Source organism: Aphanomyces astaci, assembly GCF_000520075.1.
Source record: "Aphanomyces astaci strain APO3 unplaced genomic scaffold supercont1.2, whole genome shotgun sequence".
Classification (NCBI taxonomy): domain Eukaryota; phylum Oomycota; class Saprolegniomycetes; order Saprolegniales; family Verrucalvaceae; genus Aphanomyces; species Aphanomyces astaci.
The window spans coordinates 1,341,150-1,355,372 of NW_009798265.1; the positions used below are offsets into that span (position 1 = coordinate 1,341,150).

Consider the following 14,223-nt stretch of genomic DNA (forward strand, 5'->3'; position numbering starts at 1 on the left):
AGTGGTCGTGTCGTCGTACTTCGAAGTGGCGGTGGCATGGACAAAGGGAGTCCAGAGTACAAGGACGCTGTTCGCGAGTATGCTCGAACGCTGGGGCTCGACCCAGACAAGGAGCCGCAGTACCTGTGGATAGTTGAGGAAGCGTTGACGGCGCCAGTGCCAGAAGACTGGGAACAAGGTGCGTCAGGATACCATTACATCGAGATGGATTGGTTATTCGGTGGCTAGGCGAGTCGGACGATGGCACGATCTACTACTTCAACGTCAACACCGAAGAAAGTGTGTGGGAGCATCCGATGGACAAACACTACAGCGCCATGATCAACACCAAGCGTGCTGAGGACAAAGCCGCCGCTGCGTCGAAAAATTCCACAGCTGCGACATTCAACAGCGCCCCCAAGAGCACACCTGTCAAGTCTGCCGTCGTTGAGGAGTTCGACATGGAGGACCTCGACGAGCCAAAACCGTTCAAGGCGTCAATCAAGGCTTCTACCACAACTGTCACGAAACCAGTGGGGTTTGGAAAAGATTCACAGTCGTGGCTTCTCGACGACGACGACGACGACTTGGATGTGGTACAACACTAGGTATAGCCTTTCTTAAAATGTTCTGACGGGGGGTCCATCGTGATGTAGCCAAGCCTGTCCAAGGCGACGACCGTTCTACCCAAACCCAGCGTGGTAAATTCGATCAAGAAGACATGTGACGCTACCAAGGCAGGTGCGTCGGTGGTGATGGTGTCCAAGCCCTCACCAACGTCGACCATCACCCCGGTCCCCGCTACCCCCCCGTTTCAACCACGCCCATCGCTCTCTGTCACGACCGCAGGATCGTCGTCTTCGACGTCGGCCACCTCTCAGAATTCTGGGCAAGGGGACAAGATCGAAAAATTAGAAAAACAAGTCGATGCGTTGACTGGTGAAGTGCTCCAGCTGAAAAAGGAGCGCGAAGCCGCGGAGAAGGCCGAGCGAGTGGCGAAAGCGGCCTTAAACAAGGAAATTGACACGTTGCAGCGAGGCAAGGAACAGGCCGAGGTGGAAGCGAAGGAGTCCAACTATTTACGCATGAAAGTGATTGAATTAAAAGCCAAAGTGGCCGCGTTGGAAGCTAAGAGCAAACATGGTGATGGAGAACCGACGAAAGCTGCGTCGTCGGCGGTGACGGCTGAATTGACTGCCAAGACGCAAGAATTGGGAGTGAAGTGCATTGAATTCGACGCCACGTGCAAGGAATTAGCCGCAAAAGAGCACGAAATGACCCAACTCCAGGCAAAACTTGGTCACTTGCAAGCCGACCACGAGCGAGTTATGGCCAAGAAGGATCACGAGTGGGCCTTGAAAGTCAAGGAACACTCCATCGAGGTTCGTTCAATTGAAATACTACAGAGATGAGTTGATTTTTTTTGGTTTTGCAGGTGGAAGATCTGAAAGAGCAACTACTGATGCGCCAAGCCACGAACATCACGCTACAGCACTCAACAGGCGAGTTAGATCGGCTCAAGAAGAAATGTACCGATCAAGAAGAGGAGATGCGCGTGGTGCACGCAAATCTGCAGGCCCAAACCGCGACAATTGCAGATTTGGTATGGCATTCCATTGGTCTGAAACGTCATTATGGTTGTTCTTGTCTATGCTAGAGAGCGTCATTGGAGGCCAAAGACAAGGTCATGACGATGCAAATGGACTCGGAAGTGAAGAAACGAATTGCCCTTGACGCAGACTTGCGACTCGCGCGCGACCAAGTGAGCGATCTCGAACGACGACACGACGAAAACGAAAGAACGACCTTGCATCTCACGCGAGAAAACCACGATCTCGAATTGAGATTGCAGCGAGTGGGGGACGAACTGCAGCGGACAAAGGGCCTTCTAGATGATGCGGTGCAGTCGACACCGTCGTTTGGTCTAGACACTGAAGTTTATGTGGCACGTGTAGGGGACCCGGGCTAAGGCCATGGAAGACAGTGAGCGCAAAGCCGCCGAGGAAAAACGATTGGCGGAGCGGGAATTGAAGTCGACGTACGACAAAATGATATGTTGACCTTGTCACATCGACATGATTAGTCAAGACAGCCTGCAAAGTGCCCTTCAGGACCTCGACGATGCACAAAATATGGTCAAGCGTCAACAGGAACAACATGTCCACGCCCAATCCAAGATGCAACTTGACATGGAAGAGGTGTTCTTTCATTTTGATTCTTGGTATGATTCGACTGCGCATTCATGTTCAAGTGTAGTTACGACGGGACAAGGAGCGAGGCAGCGTCCAAACGATCGAAGTGCAGGCGCTTAAAAAGGAGATCGAGAGCTTAAACATCGACATAGCTCGATTGCGAGATGTCAAGGCGACGGTGGACTTTGACATGCGCAACCTCAAGCAAGCCATGTCGCTCGAGTCGTCGCAGTTGATGCAATGCAAAGGTACGTACGTACCTTTGTTATACCCTCGCAGCTCAATGATGTATGACGTGGTCAACGTTTCATGTAGCTCAACTCGAGGAATTCGTACGAAAGGACTTTATGGAAAAGCAACGGTTTGACCTCCTGAGCAACGAAAAAGGTGCCGTGGAAAAGAAAGTGATGGCGTTGGAAGCCCAGCTGCAAACGATGCGCTCCGAGGTTAGTTGGCTATTTATTGTACAGATATTCACTGTAGCCGTGCGTCTTCTTTTAGTGGTGTCGTTGTCTAATTGTGTGTTGGTAGCATCGAACCGAGACGGACAAGTACTTGTATCGAATGCGGGAACTCGAGAGTTTGAATGCCCGGTACGTCCGACTATTCCAAGTGCCTACGGTGCCCATGCGTAGAACTTTCGACCTTGTTGTTGTAGCTATGAATACGACATGTCTCGCGCCGAAGAGAAGTTTGTCACGGCTGAAAAGTGGCGGCTTAAGGAGATGGGGCGCGTGGAACAGCGGGACGCAGATATTCTCGACTTGTACGAAAAGTGCAAACTGAAGTGGGATGTACATATACATGCAATATGATGTCGTGTAGAAAGGAAGAGGTGGGGCGACTCAAGGCGAGAAACATCGACGGCGAGAATCACCACATTATCAACGAACTCCGCACCACGTCCAAAGTGCTGGAATCCCAAGTTAAGGAGCTCAAGCTTCAGTTGCACGACGAAGAGACGGCCAAAAGACAGTTGGAGAAGCACTGGACCATGGAAATGGAGCAAGTTAAGGCGCAACTGGCCGGGCAGATCCCACAACTTGCCGCCGCTGCCACGCAACGGTATCAATCCTCAGTGTCAAGTAAACTCTTTAATGTGGGGGTATATTGTTGACGTAGGGCTAGTGACGAATGGAAACGACGATGCGACGATATGGTGGGCAAACTCAAAACCGAGTACGAAGACGCATGGGTGCTGGAAAAGCAAAAGTCTGGCCAACGGGAAGCTGCGTGGTACGACGACAAGCGCGAACTGGAGCGACAGATCAAGACCAACTCGTCCGAGAAGGACTTTCTCAACAAGGAGATCTCTCGACTTGAAGACAACAACAAACATTTGATGGTCGGACGAGTGATAAGATTGACTGGCCTTGACGATCTTTTGTAGGAGCAACTGCACACGATTCGCGTGTATTTGACGCAGCGACCCGTGCATTCGGCAGGCGCCATGTATAGCCACGTGCCGCCGTCTGCGAATCCCGAAGTCGTGGGGTCGCAGCACCTTCAAAACCAACTTGGCATTTTGCACGCCCAATTTCAGCAGCTGTTTGACCACACAACGGCAGCTGCAGTTCCACCAAGACAATCGCGGCGTCCATATGAACGAGAGGATCAACCAGAGGCCAAGGCAGCAGCCCCGTACTCGTCCCACAATGCCCAGCAGTTGCTCGACGAGAAGCAGCAACTCGTCCGGGCGATGGAGGAGTTGGGGAGTGGCAACCCCTCGGACTGGTTGCCCGTGGTCGACACCACCGCAGACGGCAATAGCACATGGTATCGGAAAGGATACTGGAGGTCGAAATACAGTTAGAAGTCGGTCAATTTCCCACGAAAACCACCAAACATTCGAGGGCGTTCTGATGAATCTTTCATTGCCTGCAAAGCTACATCGAAGCAGTAATGCTGGACTTTTCTGCAGCGTGGTCGCGCACAAAAGTGCTGGAGGGGGCGCCCCACCACGCCCTCGGAATTCAAGTGATATACTACACTGTAACGTTAATGAATGGAGAACGTAGTAACGTTACATGAGCAAAGTCGGGGTGGTAAAGGCAAACGTCAGTTTGTCAAAGTTGTTGGAAAGAAGTCGTTCCAAACGCAAGGATTTCTCAAAGCATTAGCTGATTTCGACCAGATGCACGAGTACATAGTGTGAACACTGCTTTGTGTGGTTTAGTGATGGAGGTGGACAAACGATGCTCGTCGCAGCGTTGTTCACACTCCAGGGAATGCGTTGCATCTTGGGAGATATGCGATACTGTATAACGTTACTGCATGTGACTTCTTGCACTTTTGTAGAATCGAACTGGGGACCTTTCGCTGTATTTCACCCTTTCACCTTCTATTTTTGCTTTTGTACAGTATGGATGATAACATGCGAGGATGACCTTGAAGATATGCCAACTTTCTGACGCAATTTGATTGGCTACGTCCAAGGATTCCACCAATCAGCAGAATATGTGATGTCCCAGACATTGAAGATCGCCATGGAGATACGATACGGCAGCACTTCAGATGCGGCGGCGGCGCCAGAGCGGCACGCCCTTGGATGGAAAGGCTTCTTCGTCGCCCTCGTGGTGTCGATGCTTATCTTTGCTTCGGACATTCTCTACCCCGTTGACCTGACTCCGCATGACCCAGCAAGTGCAACGCAATCATCCACCGAGCGAACATTCGATGTGATCGTCGTCGGGAGTGGCCCCGCAGGGCTTGTCGCGGCAGAACTGCTGTCCCGTGACCCCGACGTGAACGTGTTGATCCTTGAAGCTGGCGGTCCGAGTCTCCAGGTGTGATGCTCTCCGCCTCGCCCATGTCCCTGATCTCACGAGTTTGTGCAGTGCACTGGAGGCACGTTGGTTCCTCCGTATGCCAACGGCACGGGCTTGACGTACTTTGACATTCCAGGTGATGTAGTCTCCCTCCTCTTTTCAATCAAACACACTAACTCCCGACGACGTACGTAGGCGAATATGCAAATGTGGCGTTCATGTTGCCCAGCAACGTCTCGAGCTCGTGGCACATGGAGTGGTTGGACACTCCCAAGAATCACCTGGCCAAGCTCGTTGGCGGGTCTTCCTCGATCAACGCGGCGCTCTACTTTCGTCCGCCTGCATCTTATGTGGATGAGATTCAGTGGCCATATGGAGCGGCCGATGTCGCGGCAGGGTACCCACAATCTCACACGCTCGACTATTATTGGAGATGTCATACGTATATGACATATTTAGCTTTGCCGAGATCGAAAAAGGGTTTGGCTGGACCGACGTGCCTTCCACCGACGGACTCTGGTACGCCCAAGACGTGTACGCTCACATGGCGTCGGCGCTCAAGCACTCCGCCAACTTTACTGAGCGCAGCATCAACCAAACTCCCGACCTCAAGCACCTCGTGTATGGCCATCCCCCGTTCACCATCAAGCACGGGTACGACCGTCTTCTCCATTCGTTGGTGGTGTAACTATGGGGCAGGTTGCGGGACTCGCCGGCCAAGACCTTTCTCGGCGCCATGGCAACTCGATCGAACGTCGTGTTGGAAATGTGGGCGACGGCAGTGCAAGTGCAGCACAAACATGGGCGGGCGTCCGGTGTCGTGTACAACAAAGGCAATGCGGTAGGCACGGCGGTGTCCATTTCGATATATTTAAGGCGGTGTGTGTTGGTTTTAGCTCTGGACGGCCCAGTTGCGGTCGCCCCATGGCGCCGTCTTGTTGGCAGCTGGCACGTTGAACACTCCAAAGCTGTTGCTCCAGTCGGGCATTGGCCCCACACAGCAACTTCCGCTGGTACGATCCCACTCCCCCGCGAGTCTTTTCTTGTAACGGATATGGACTTATGTGAGTGATAGGTCCACGCTCTGGGGCTGCCGTTGCCGCTGGGGCCTTGGATTCAAAACGAAGCCGTGGGCGCGCAACTCTTTGACACCCACCAGGTCGCCGTGACGTTCCGCGCCCCCACCTCTGTCCTGCAAGGCCGTCGCCGCTTTGGATTCGACTACCTCCATCCCCCACCAGAGGCTGTCCGCCAGTTTCTGGACCGCCGCGCAGGCCCCCTCACCAGCTCCAACCCCGTCTTCATCTCGTACGAGTCGGTGGTTCATCCTACAACCTCGCGCGAGTTCCATTTCCAAATCACCGTGTTTCCCCACGCCGTGCCCCCCTACGGGGACAATGCCATGGAGTTCACCTTGTGTTTCAACCTCAACAACCCCATGTCCCGCGCAGCGTTGGGATTTTCCCCCAATACCAATCGTCGTGGTCGTCCTCTGTATGGGATGCTGCCCAATACCACGCTGTATTGGGACAACGACGACGACCTGGACATGATGGTCACGTACATCAACCAAACAATCTCACGCCTCTCAGATGTCGACACCATGCCCGTGTTTTCACCCCCCGACCAAGTAAGTACATGTCCATCCTTCTCTATATTCATCCATTGCGTCCCCCATGGTCGTGTTCACAGTCTCTCCCTCCACGTTTTAGGCTACGATCGCTTCGTCATCGTGGGAAGAATCCCCACACGAGTGGGTCCGTCAGCATACATTGGTGACAGACCACTTCGGCGGCACATGCTCCGCACATCCGTCGTCGTCATCGTCGTGCGCGGACACGAGTCTGGTGGTGCGCGGGACGTCCAACGTGTTTGTAGGCGACGGCAGCCTCGTGTCGGGCGGCTCGGTCAATCCGTACGGATTTGTCATGTACACGGGGTACCAAGCCAGCATCGGCGTGAAAAAGCACTTGACCATGTCCAACCAGTCACATCCGGATAACTCACAAACCCCCCGTGATGACAATCGGGGGGGTGATTAACGTGATTAATTCTACATCATACGTACTATTACATGAGAGGGGGTTGGTTATACAAGAGAGAATGGGCACTTGCTACCTGCGACGGTCGAAACAGCGAGTCTGAAAACTTGAACCGACTTCGAACAGGCGGCTTGCCCCGCATTCGCGCATGGGATATCGCCACGCGCTGGGGCGATGTCCCCGCTGCGTACTGGGAAATTTCCCCGTCGTGCTAGAATCATACATTGAGGAAAAATCAAGGTGTATAAGAGACACAGTACGTAGGGGGGGGGCTTGATGGGGCTGGCGATGGATTTCGGCAGCATCAGCAGGGGCGCCGCGGGGACTGTGGGTTTTGCCTATAACGTACGATAAATTAAAAGCGGATGAAAATGGAGATGCGGAGTACGGGTTGGGTTTGGCTGGCTTTGATGGGGGACACGGGGAGCTTGGGCAATATGACGCCCCCGCCGTCGGTAGGTCTGAGAGACTCGAATTAGTGTGAAAGAGAAGAGCAGTCGATTTGGTTTTGTACTTGGCTGGGAGTGGGGGATTGAAGTCCCCAGGCGGCAAGTGGGGAGGGGTCTTGACCTAGTAGGACGACATGGCGGGTTCACGTGTAACCTGAATGGTGGCGGCGTACGTTGTAATTGTGCAGTTTGAGCCGTGCGTTTCGACTTGGGTTGCGCTTGCCGCCAATCTTTTCTTTGCCGGGGTACACGACTTTGACGCCGACTTCGAGGCGGTTGGTGTCGATTTGAGGCAAGTGAAAGTCTGGGATCGGCTGCGGACTGGCTTCGTCCTCTGCCATCTGCCAACCGTGAGCCATTGTCAAATGCACATTTGCGTAACATATTACTTTTGGGAGATCCACGAGGTTTTCCTGGGTCTGTTTTCGACCAACCGGCTTGGATTTGTGTGCTTTGGGTTGTCCTGCAGCACACACACACACCGTCGTTGAAAGCCGTTCCATCAACGTGCCTGAATGCACTACCGTGAGGATGGGGCGGGTCTCGGATGTCAAAGGCGGTCGCAATCGTCAAGAACGAGTCGTGATTCGAGGGTAAGCAATGCTGGCTGCTAGGGCTTTCCAGCACGTCGCCTTCGACCACGTTCACCGGCCGCTCCAGCAGCGCCTGCTTCTTCTTCGCCAGCATGTCTTCGTGCATGGCGGCCGCGTGGATCGAGTCCAAATACGACAAGATGTCCCGCCTTCGCGCGAGCTCCCGCGGACTCAGTTGGCGCGGCGTGCCCAACGAAAAGATGTTGGACATGGACGCCTGGTCCACTTTGTCTGGCGACGACGTGTCCAGCATAACATGGAGGTCCACGTCGTCCATCGACAGTTTGGTCGTTTGAATCGTCGCGGCCATCGAGTACTTGGTGCCTACCGTAGCCAACCACCACGATAGATTTCAGCTAGACTAGTACTCGTACTACTACTACTACCCCTCCTCTTCGTCCACATACTACTACTCCTCCAACCACAAGTACTCGATAGGACGATGCACTACCTCGTTTGTCACCTGGGACGCTAGTAGTACTAGTGTGGTGCGTAAATCGAAACGTGGACGATTGTGTGGTGAGATGGGTTGTCGAGTCCTTGTCGGGTGAGTCCCCCGGGGGACGGGCTTTGAGCTCCTTGGGGGCGTGGACGTCATGGGGGGTCGCGGTGGGTTCCTCCGGCGAGGGGAAGACGACGGGCGGCCGAAACGGGGACGCCCCGGCCTTCTTTTTGGCGATTTTGATGGCCGTGGCCACGAGTTTGGTGATGTCGTGGACGTCCAACCGGACATCTAGCTCGGTGTTGCTGGTTTTCGTGCTTTGGTTTGAAATGAAAGCCACCTACCCATATGTTTCACAACTGACCGATTGACAAGGCATATTAAAGACGAAAGAGATTGACACGCACCTCGCGCTTGGTCAAGAACAGCGGAAGTGAGTGGAGGAATGGCACCAGTTCGTCTTGGCGAAGGTGCACGGACCCGTCGATGCTGGTACCGGCCATGTACGCTTGGGCAGAGTGACGCCGCCGCGTCACGAACGTCTGCACGCGACCCAACGCCCGTAAAAAGCCACTTGTGCTGTCGTTATTTGATGCAGGCGGAGGCTCGGACGACGACGCAGGCGGTGCCATTCTGTCAAACGAATCAGTTCGAGGGATGAGAACCATCGTCACGGCGGCGTATAGCTGGGCGACGACGTCCGCGCTAGTATACGACAGCTACAAAGGCGGTGATTGTAAGAGAGAAACCAACGGAGTGGGGTACCATTCGGACGGCCATATGCTTGGCCTCGGACTGCAGCGCGATGCCATTGCACAAGTCGTCTACGATTGACGCGCACGCGTCGTCCGCAAGGAACTGTTCGACGTACGCAACTGGCAACTCGGGCTGAGGACCTACGTCCAGTTGAACTGCATCGGTTACCGACACAGGCGACGCCGCGTCGACACCACTCTCCATGACCACCCTGGACGAGGTACTGCTAAATTTAGATGAAACCGTTACGGTCGCGTTGCTGCGGTATTGATTTGTATTCTTGGTGCAAGCCGATAGCAAGTCCAACGCAGCGAACTCGCTTCCAGCTGACTACTACATACTACTATGTACCAGTACTTCACACAAGTAATGCACGCATGCTACATACATAGTTAACAATGTGTCGTCATTGTTCGCTCTCAGGTTGTGCAGAGGACGGCACATTCATGCGGAGTGCTTTCTTTGCAGCTCCTGTTGTCGCCGAATTTCAATTTCGACCTTCTACGTCACTTGGGACATCGTCATGCATCAGACGCGCAGGAGTGCCCTTGTCTGTCTCGTTCCTTCTCTGCCAGTTACAGCGGGCTGCCGAAGTCCAATGCACGTAATGGAACATATTGCATCCCCATCATGCCATGCCACATCCGCTTCGTTCGGGATCTTCGGTGAGTTTCCGTTGCATGAGCTGCTGAACCGCCAACGACGTGATTGGCTAGCCAGTGATTTCGAATATAATTCACGTCCCATACAAACAGCCAGTGTATTCTTTAAATATTATCCGGAGCTATCCGGATTATCGCCACCAGTGAACCAGCGCGAAGTCAGTTTACGCTTTTGTGTGGTGAGCGAGGATGTTGCAAGCAGCTTCACGAGTGTCCCGTGCTGTCAGCAGCACTGGCGCCCGTGCCTTCTCTGGAAAGGGTGCTTACACCATTGTGGACCATGAGTTCGATGCCGTTGTCGTCGGTGCCGGTGGTGCCGGTCTCCGCGCCGCCATGGGTTGCGCCGAAGCCGGTTTCAAGACCGCGTGCATCACCAAGTTGTTCCCCACGCGCAGCCACACTGTTGCGGCCCAAGGTGGCATCAACGCCGCTTTGGCCAACATGACCGAAGACGACTGGAGATGGCACATGTACGACACCGTCAAGGGGTCGGATTGGTTGGGCGACCAAGATGCCATCCATTACATGTGCAAGGAAGCCCCTCGCGCCGTGTTGGAACTCGAAGCGTACGGCTTGCCTTTCTCCCGCACGGACGAAGGCAAGATCTACCAGCGGGCGTTCGGCGGTCAATCGTTGGACTACGGCAAGGGCGGACAAGCGTACCGTTGCGCCTGCGCCGCCGATCGTACTGGACACGCCATGTTGCACACGTTGTACGGCCGTTCGTTGGCGTTCGACACGGAGTACTTCATCGAGTACTTTGCTTTGGACTTGATCATGAACGACGAAGGCGAATGCTGCGGTGTGATTGCGCTCAACATGGAAGACGGCACCATCCATCGTTTCCACACGAACAATACGGTTTGTCCATTTCCACCTTCCGTGTTATGCTCACGAGTTCATGTGTCCGTTAGGTGTTGGCGACCGGCGGGTACGGCCGCGCGTACTTTAGCTGCACGTCGGCGCACACGTGCACGGGCGACGGAACTGGCATGGCGCTTCGCGCTGGCATTCCATTGCAAGACCCGGAATTCGTCCAGTTCCACCCCACTGGTATCTACGGCGCGGGTTGCTTGATCACGGAAGGCAGTCGCGGCGAAGGCGGCATCCTGCGTAACTCGGAAGGCGAGCGCTTCATGGAGCGTTACGCGCCGTCGGCCAAGGACTTGGCGTCCCGCGACGTTGTGTCGCGCGCGATGACGATGGAAATCCGCGAAGGTCGCGGCGTGGGCAAGGAGAAGGATCACATTTACCTGCATTTGGACCACTTGCCGCCCGAGTTGTTGGCCGAACGCCTCCCGGGTATCTCGGAGACGGCCGCCATCTTTGCCGGCGTGGACGTGACCAAGGAGCCGATCCCTGTGCTGCCCACCGTGCATTACAACATGGGGGGTATCCCGACCAACTACTTTGGCGAGGTGGTGGTTCCCGACACGACGGGGTTGCCGGACGTGAACAAGACGTACCCGGACAAGGTGGTCAAGGGGCTGTTCGCCGCGGGGGAAGCCGCGTCCGCGTCCGTCCACGGCGCCAACCGCCTCGGCGCCAACTCGTTGCTGGACATTGTCGTGTTTGGGCGCGCCGCCGCGCTTCGCATCGCCGACATTTCCAAGCCGGGCGAGGCCAAGCGCCCGCTTCCCCGCAACGCCGGCGACCAGTCGCTGCACATGGTCGACACGATCCGGTACGCGAATGGCGCCATCCCGACCGCCGAGCTGCGCTTGGAGATGCAAAAGACTATGCAGAGCGACGCCGCCGTGTACCGCACGCAGGAGACGCTGGCCGAAGGCGTGGTCAAGATTGATGCGATTACGCCCAAGTTCAAGGACATTCAAGTGACGGACCGGTCGCTGATCTGGAACACGGACCTGATTGAAACGATCGAGCTCAAGAACTTGCTGGCGTGCGCGTCGGCCACGATGCACGGCGCCGAAGCGCGCAAAGAGTCGCGCGGCGCCCACGCCCGCGAAGACTTCAGCGCGCGCGATGACGTCAACTGGATGAAGCACACGCTGGCGTACCACGACGACGAAACCACCAAGACGCACATCGCATACCGACCTGTGCACTACCACACGCTGGACGAAGACGAGTGCAAGACCGTGGCCCCTGTCGCCCGTGTGTATTAGGAGATGGACGGGATGACGAGGATAGGTCGATCAACATGATGTTTTGTCCACAACTGTTGGAGATGGCGAGGGTACAATGTACTGTAGGTGTGATGGGAACAGTGGAAGGACATGGGAAGAAACTCAAGAGTGGACGGATTTGTTTGTACAGTACTATTAGGATAAAGCTAACTTTGTCGAGATGGGAGGAGGAGGAATGGATTAAGTCATGTCGACATCGGGAGGTGGACTGCTGCTGTTAAGTCGGAAGCTGGCGGCGGTGGGCGACATGGGAGACGACGACTGCCCATTGCTTGCTCGTCCTGGTGTTTTCTCGGGCGAGGACGGGACGCGGGAGGCACCGCATTTGGGGCATTTCCGCGATGCGTCGCATAGGATTTCGTCGCAATCGATCTGTTTCACAAACGTCGCGTGTAGTCGACGCAGGATGTGGACCAGTGCGGCGGCGTCCGTAGCACACAACCCTTCCACGTCGACTTTGCCCGTGTCGGCATATCGCTGCACTCGCGTCAGGAGCGTCGTTGTGTCCGCTTGGATCTCTAACGGTGTCGAAGTATCAAGTTGTGTGGCGTGGACGACCACGTTGTCTGGAAGCGGCAACTGGATGGACAGCGTCGCGCCACCGTCCGTCATGGGTACGGTCGAGGACGCAAATGGGGTGGAGGTCATTTCGCCAACTATTGAAAAATAAATACTCGCGACGACGACAGAATGTTGTAGGATATCATGGGAAAGGTTGTCGTGGTTTTGTTACGAAAGGAATCCTCCAATAAATGATAGTTTGGTAGAATGGATTTTAAAAGGTTTCTACTGTATATGTACTTCGATCGAAGTATTCGTTGTGTACTGTATTATTGTTGCTTGCCATGCCTTCACCGACCGCGGCGGCTGCGGCGTCGGCGATGGTCCAAGGCGCGATAGAAGCAGAGTTGGCGAAGGATGTCTTTAAACAAAAACCGTATGGACATCATCAATTCCCAGTGGACATCGTTGTCAGTGACGGTCCAGCCGTACATGCGCATGTGGACCCGGTTATTGCTGGTGTACCGAGCGAGGCGGCGCTGCCCCCGTCGCTGCCGGCCTCTATCGCCCCACTGCCTGTGTCAGGCGATGGTACTACTCCATTCGAGGATTCTTTGAATCTTCATGCTGCTGGCGTGGAGGCCGACGGTGGCATCATGCACGACGCTGTCAATGACGACGACCTCAACGAGGACATCGAAGTAATTCCGCCATCCGAGGCCTATCTCGCGCAGTGCTATGCCCTCGGTATCCTCTCCCGTGTCAAGTTTAACGACCTGGACAGCTTTGACCTGCTCAAGGACAAGGTGCGTCAACTGGCGCTCCGGTCGGGTTTTCGCGTGCGGGTACAGCGGCCGTCGTCAGGCCATCGCCGCGTGTGGATCTGCAAGAGCAAGCCGCAGTGTCCGTTTGCGATCATTGGGAACAAGAACCGACGGGGAGTGAGTCTCGTCACCAAACTCGCGCACAACCACACGTTGCACTCCACCGCGGACGGCGTCCCGGCGCTAAGCCTCTGCGAAGCGACCACACAAGAGGTATCCGTTGCTTCCATGTTGCACCTCAACGGACGACTGAGACAGGTCCTGTAGATGGCAACGTTTGTGCGCAACTCGGACCTATATGCGACCTCACCCGCGGTTGCGAAGATCACGGCCCAACAGATCTCGGACGTTGTCCATGCCAAAACAGGTTACCACATCAATGCGATGAGGGCTAGTCGGATCAAGCACTTGCTATTGGCCGACCCAGAGCAGTACACTGCGCCAGGGATGTCGGTGCAGTGCCCCAAGGCCACTGCCGCTTCAACGACGACGGGAATAACTGGATGGAAGTCACTGGCCGAAGCAGTGTGGGACGGGTTCATGCTTGTTGTGAACGACCCCGTGACTGTGCAGTCCGTGGGAATCGTGGCCGTGAAGAAGATGGTCTCGACCTTTAAGAAACCCTTCCACAAAGAAACCCTTCGCAGCATCGTGCTCATGTCCTGCCCGAACCCAGAGGCGCCGCCGTCGACGACCACCAACCGCCCAAGCCCCATCAAGTTCTTGGACGCGTTCCACAGGCACGAACAGTTTGGGTTTTTCGAGTGAATAGTGAATTATAATTGGTTGAAATGATGAGCGCGTGTATATTTATGCCCAATGGAAGGGACATATAATTTTACCCAATCGGAGGTACGCTTGAATT

At 55.0% G+C, this 14,223-nt stretch overlaps 6 protein-coding genes across 9 annotated transcripts; 5 read left to right on the forward strand and 1 right to left on the reverse strand.

The window, feature by feature from the left end:
* Positions 1-8: 8 nt before the first annotated feature.
* H257_01352 (hypothetical protein) lies at positions 9-4,205 on the forward strand. 3 transcript variants are annotated; one of them, XM_009824512.1, is made up of 14 exons: positions 9-178; positions 229-575; positions 636-1,361; positions 1,415-1,582; positions 1,637-1,879; positions 1,935-2,017; positions 2,063-2,177; positions 2,236-2,419; positions 2,487-2,617; positions 2,703-2,764; positions 2,830-2,937; positions 2,997-3,236; positions 3,294-3,516; positions 3,562-4,205. In XM_009824512.1, the coding sequence occupies exons 1-14, from the start codon at positions 37-39 to the stop codon at positions 3,982-3,984; spliced, it is 3,195 nt and encodes a 1,064-aa protein (XP_009822814.1). In that variant the 5' UTR covers positions 9-36; the 3' UTR covers positions 3,985-4,205. The 3 variants fall into 3 exon arrangements, with proteins under 3 accessions (XP_009822814.1, XP_009822816.1, XP_009822815.1); XM_009824514.1 differs by having other exon boundaries at positions 2,830-3,516; XM_009824513.1 differs by having other exon boundaries at positions 2,997-4,205.
* A 360-nt stretch (positions 4,206-4,565) lies between these two features.
* Positions 4,566-7,017, forward strand: H257_01353. 2 transcript variants are annotated; one of them, XM_009824515.1, is made up of 8 exons: positions 4,566-4,957; positions 5,009-5,075; positions 5,135-5,336; positions 5,399-5,593; positions 5,639-5,780; positions 5,836-5,952; positions 6,015-6,569; positions 6,652-7,017. In XM_009824515.1, the coding sequence occupies exons 1-8, from the start codon at positions 4,634-4,636 to the stop codon at positions 6,979-6,981; spliced, it is 1,932 nt and encodes a 643-aa protein (XP_009822817.1). In that variant the 5' UTR covers positions 4,566-4,633; the 3' UTR covers positions 6,982-7,017. The 2 variants fall into 2 exon arrangements, with proteins under 2 accessions (XP_009822817.1, XP_009822818.1); XM_009824516.1 differs by having other exon boundaries at positions 4,566-5,075.
* On the reverse strand, positions 6,577-9,511 carry H257_01354 (hypothetical protein). Its single transcript, XM_009824517.1, has 11 exons — positions 9,231-9,511; positions 8,873-9,184; positions 8,475-8,805; positions 7,955-8,347; positions 7,820-7,893; positions 7,604-7,771; positions 7,496-7,551; positions 7,370-7,442; positions 7,242-7,319; positions 7,058-7,192; positions 6,577-6,992 (listed from the first exon to the last, which is right to left on the reverse strand). The coding sequence occupies exons 1-11, from the start codon at positions 9,423-9,425 to the stop codon at positions 6,987-6,989; spliced, it is 1,821 nt and encodes a 606-aa protein (XP_009822819.1). The 5' UTR covers positions 9,426-9,511; the 3' UTR covers positions 6,577-6,986.
* A 539-nt stretch (positions 9,512-10,050) lies between these two features.
* On the forward strand, positions 10,051-12,065 carry H257_01355 (succinate dehydrogenase [ubiquinone] flavoprotein subunit, mitochondrial). Its single transcript, XM_009824518.1, has 2 exons — positions 10,051-10,744; positions 10,798-12,065. Exons 1-2 carry the CDS (start codon positions 10,073-10,075, stop codon positions 12,010-12,012), a joined length of 1,887 nt encoding a protein of 628 aa, XP_009822820.1. The 5' UTR covers positions 10,051-10,072; the 3' UTR covers positions 12,013-12,065.
* Positions 12,066-12,142: 77 nt separating this feature from the next.
* On the forward strand, positions 12,143-12,711 carry H257_01356 (hypothetical protein). The gene has a single exon (XM_009824519.1). It carries the CDS (start codon positions 12,221-12,223, stop codon positions 12,701-12,703), a length of 483 nt encoding a protein of 160 aa, XP_009822821.1. The 5' UTR covers positions 12,143-12,220; the 3' UTR covers positions 12,704-12,711.
* A 147-nt stretch (positions 12,712-12,858) lies between these two features.
* H257_01357 (hypothetical protein) lies at positions 12,859-14,201 on the forward strand. The gene is made up of 2 exons (XM_009824520.1): positions 12,859-13,571; positions 13,626-14,201. Exons 1-2 carry the CDS (start codon positions 12,879-12,881, stop codon positions 14,124-14,126), a joined length of 1,194 nt encoding a protein of 397 aa, XP_009822822.1. The 5' UTR covers positions 12,859-12,878; the 3' UTR covers positions 14,127-14,201.
* The last annotated feature ends 22 nt before the right edge of the window (positions 14,202-14,223 follow it).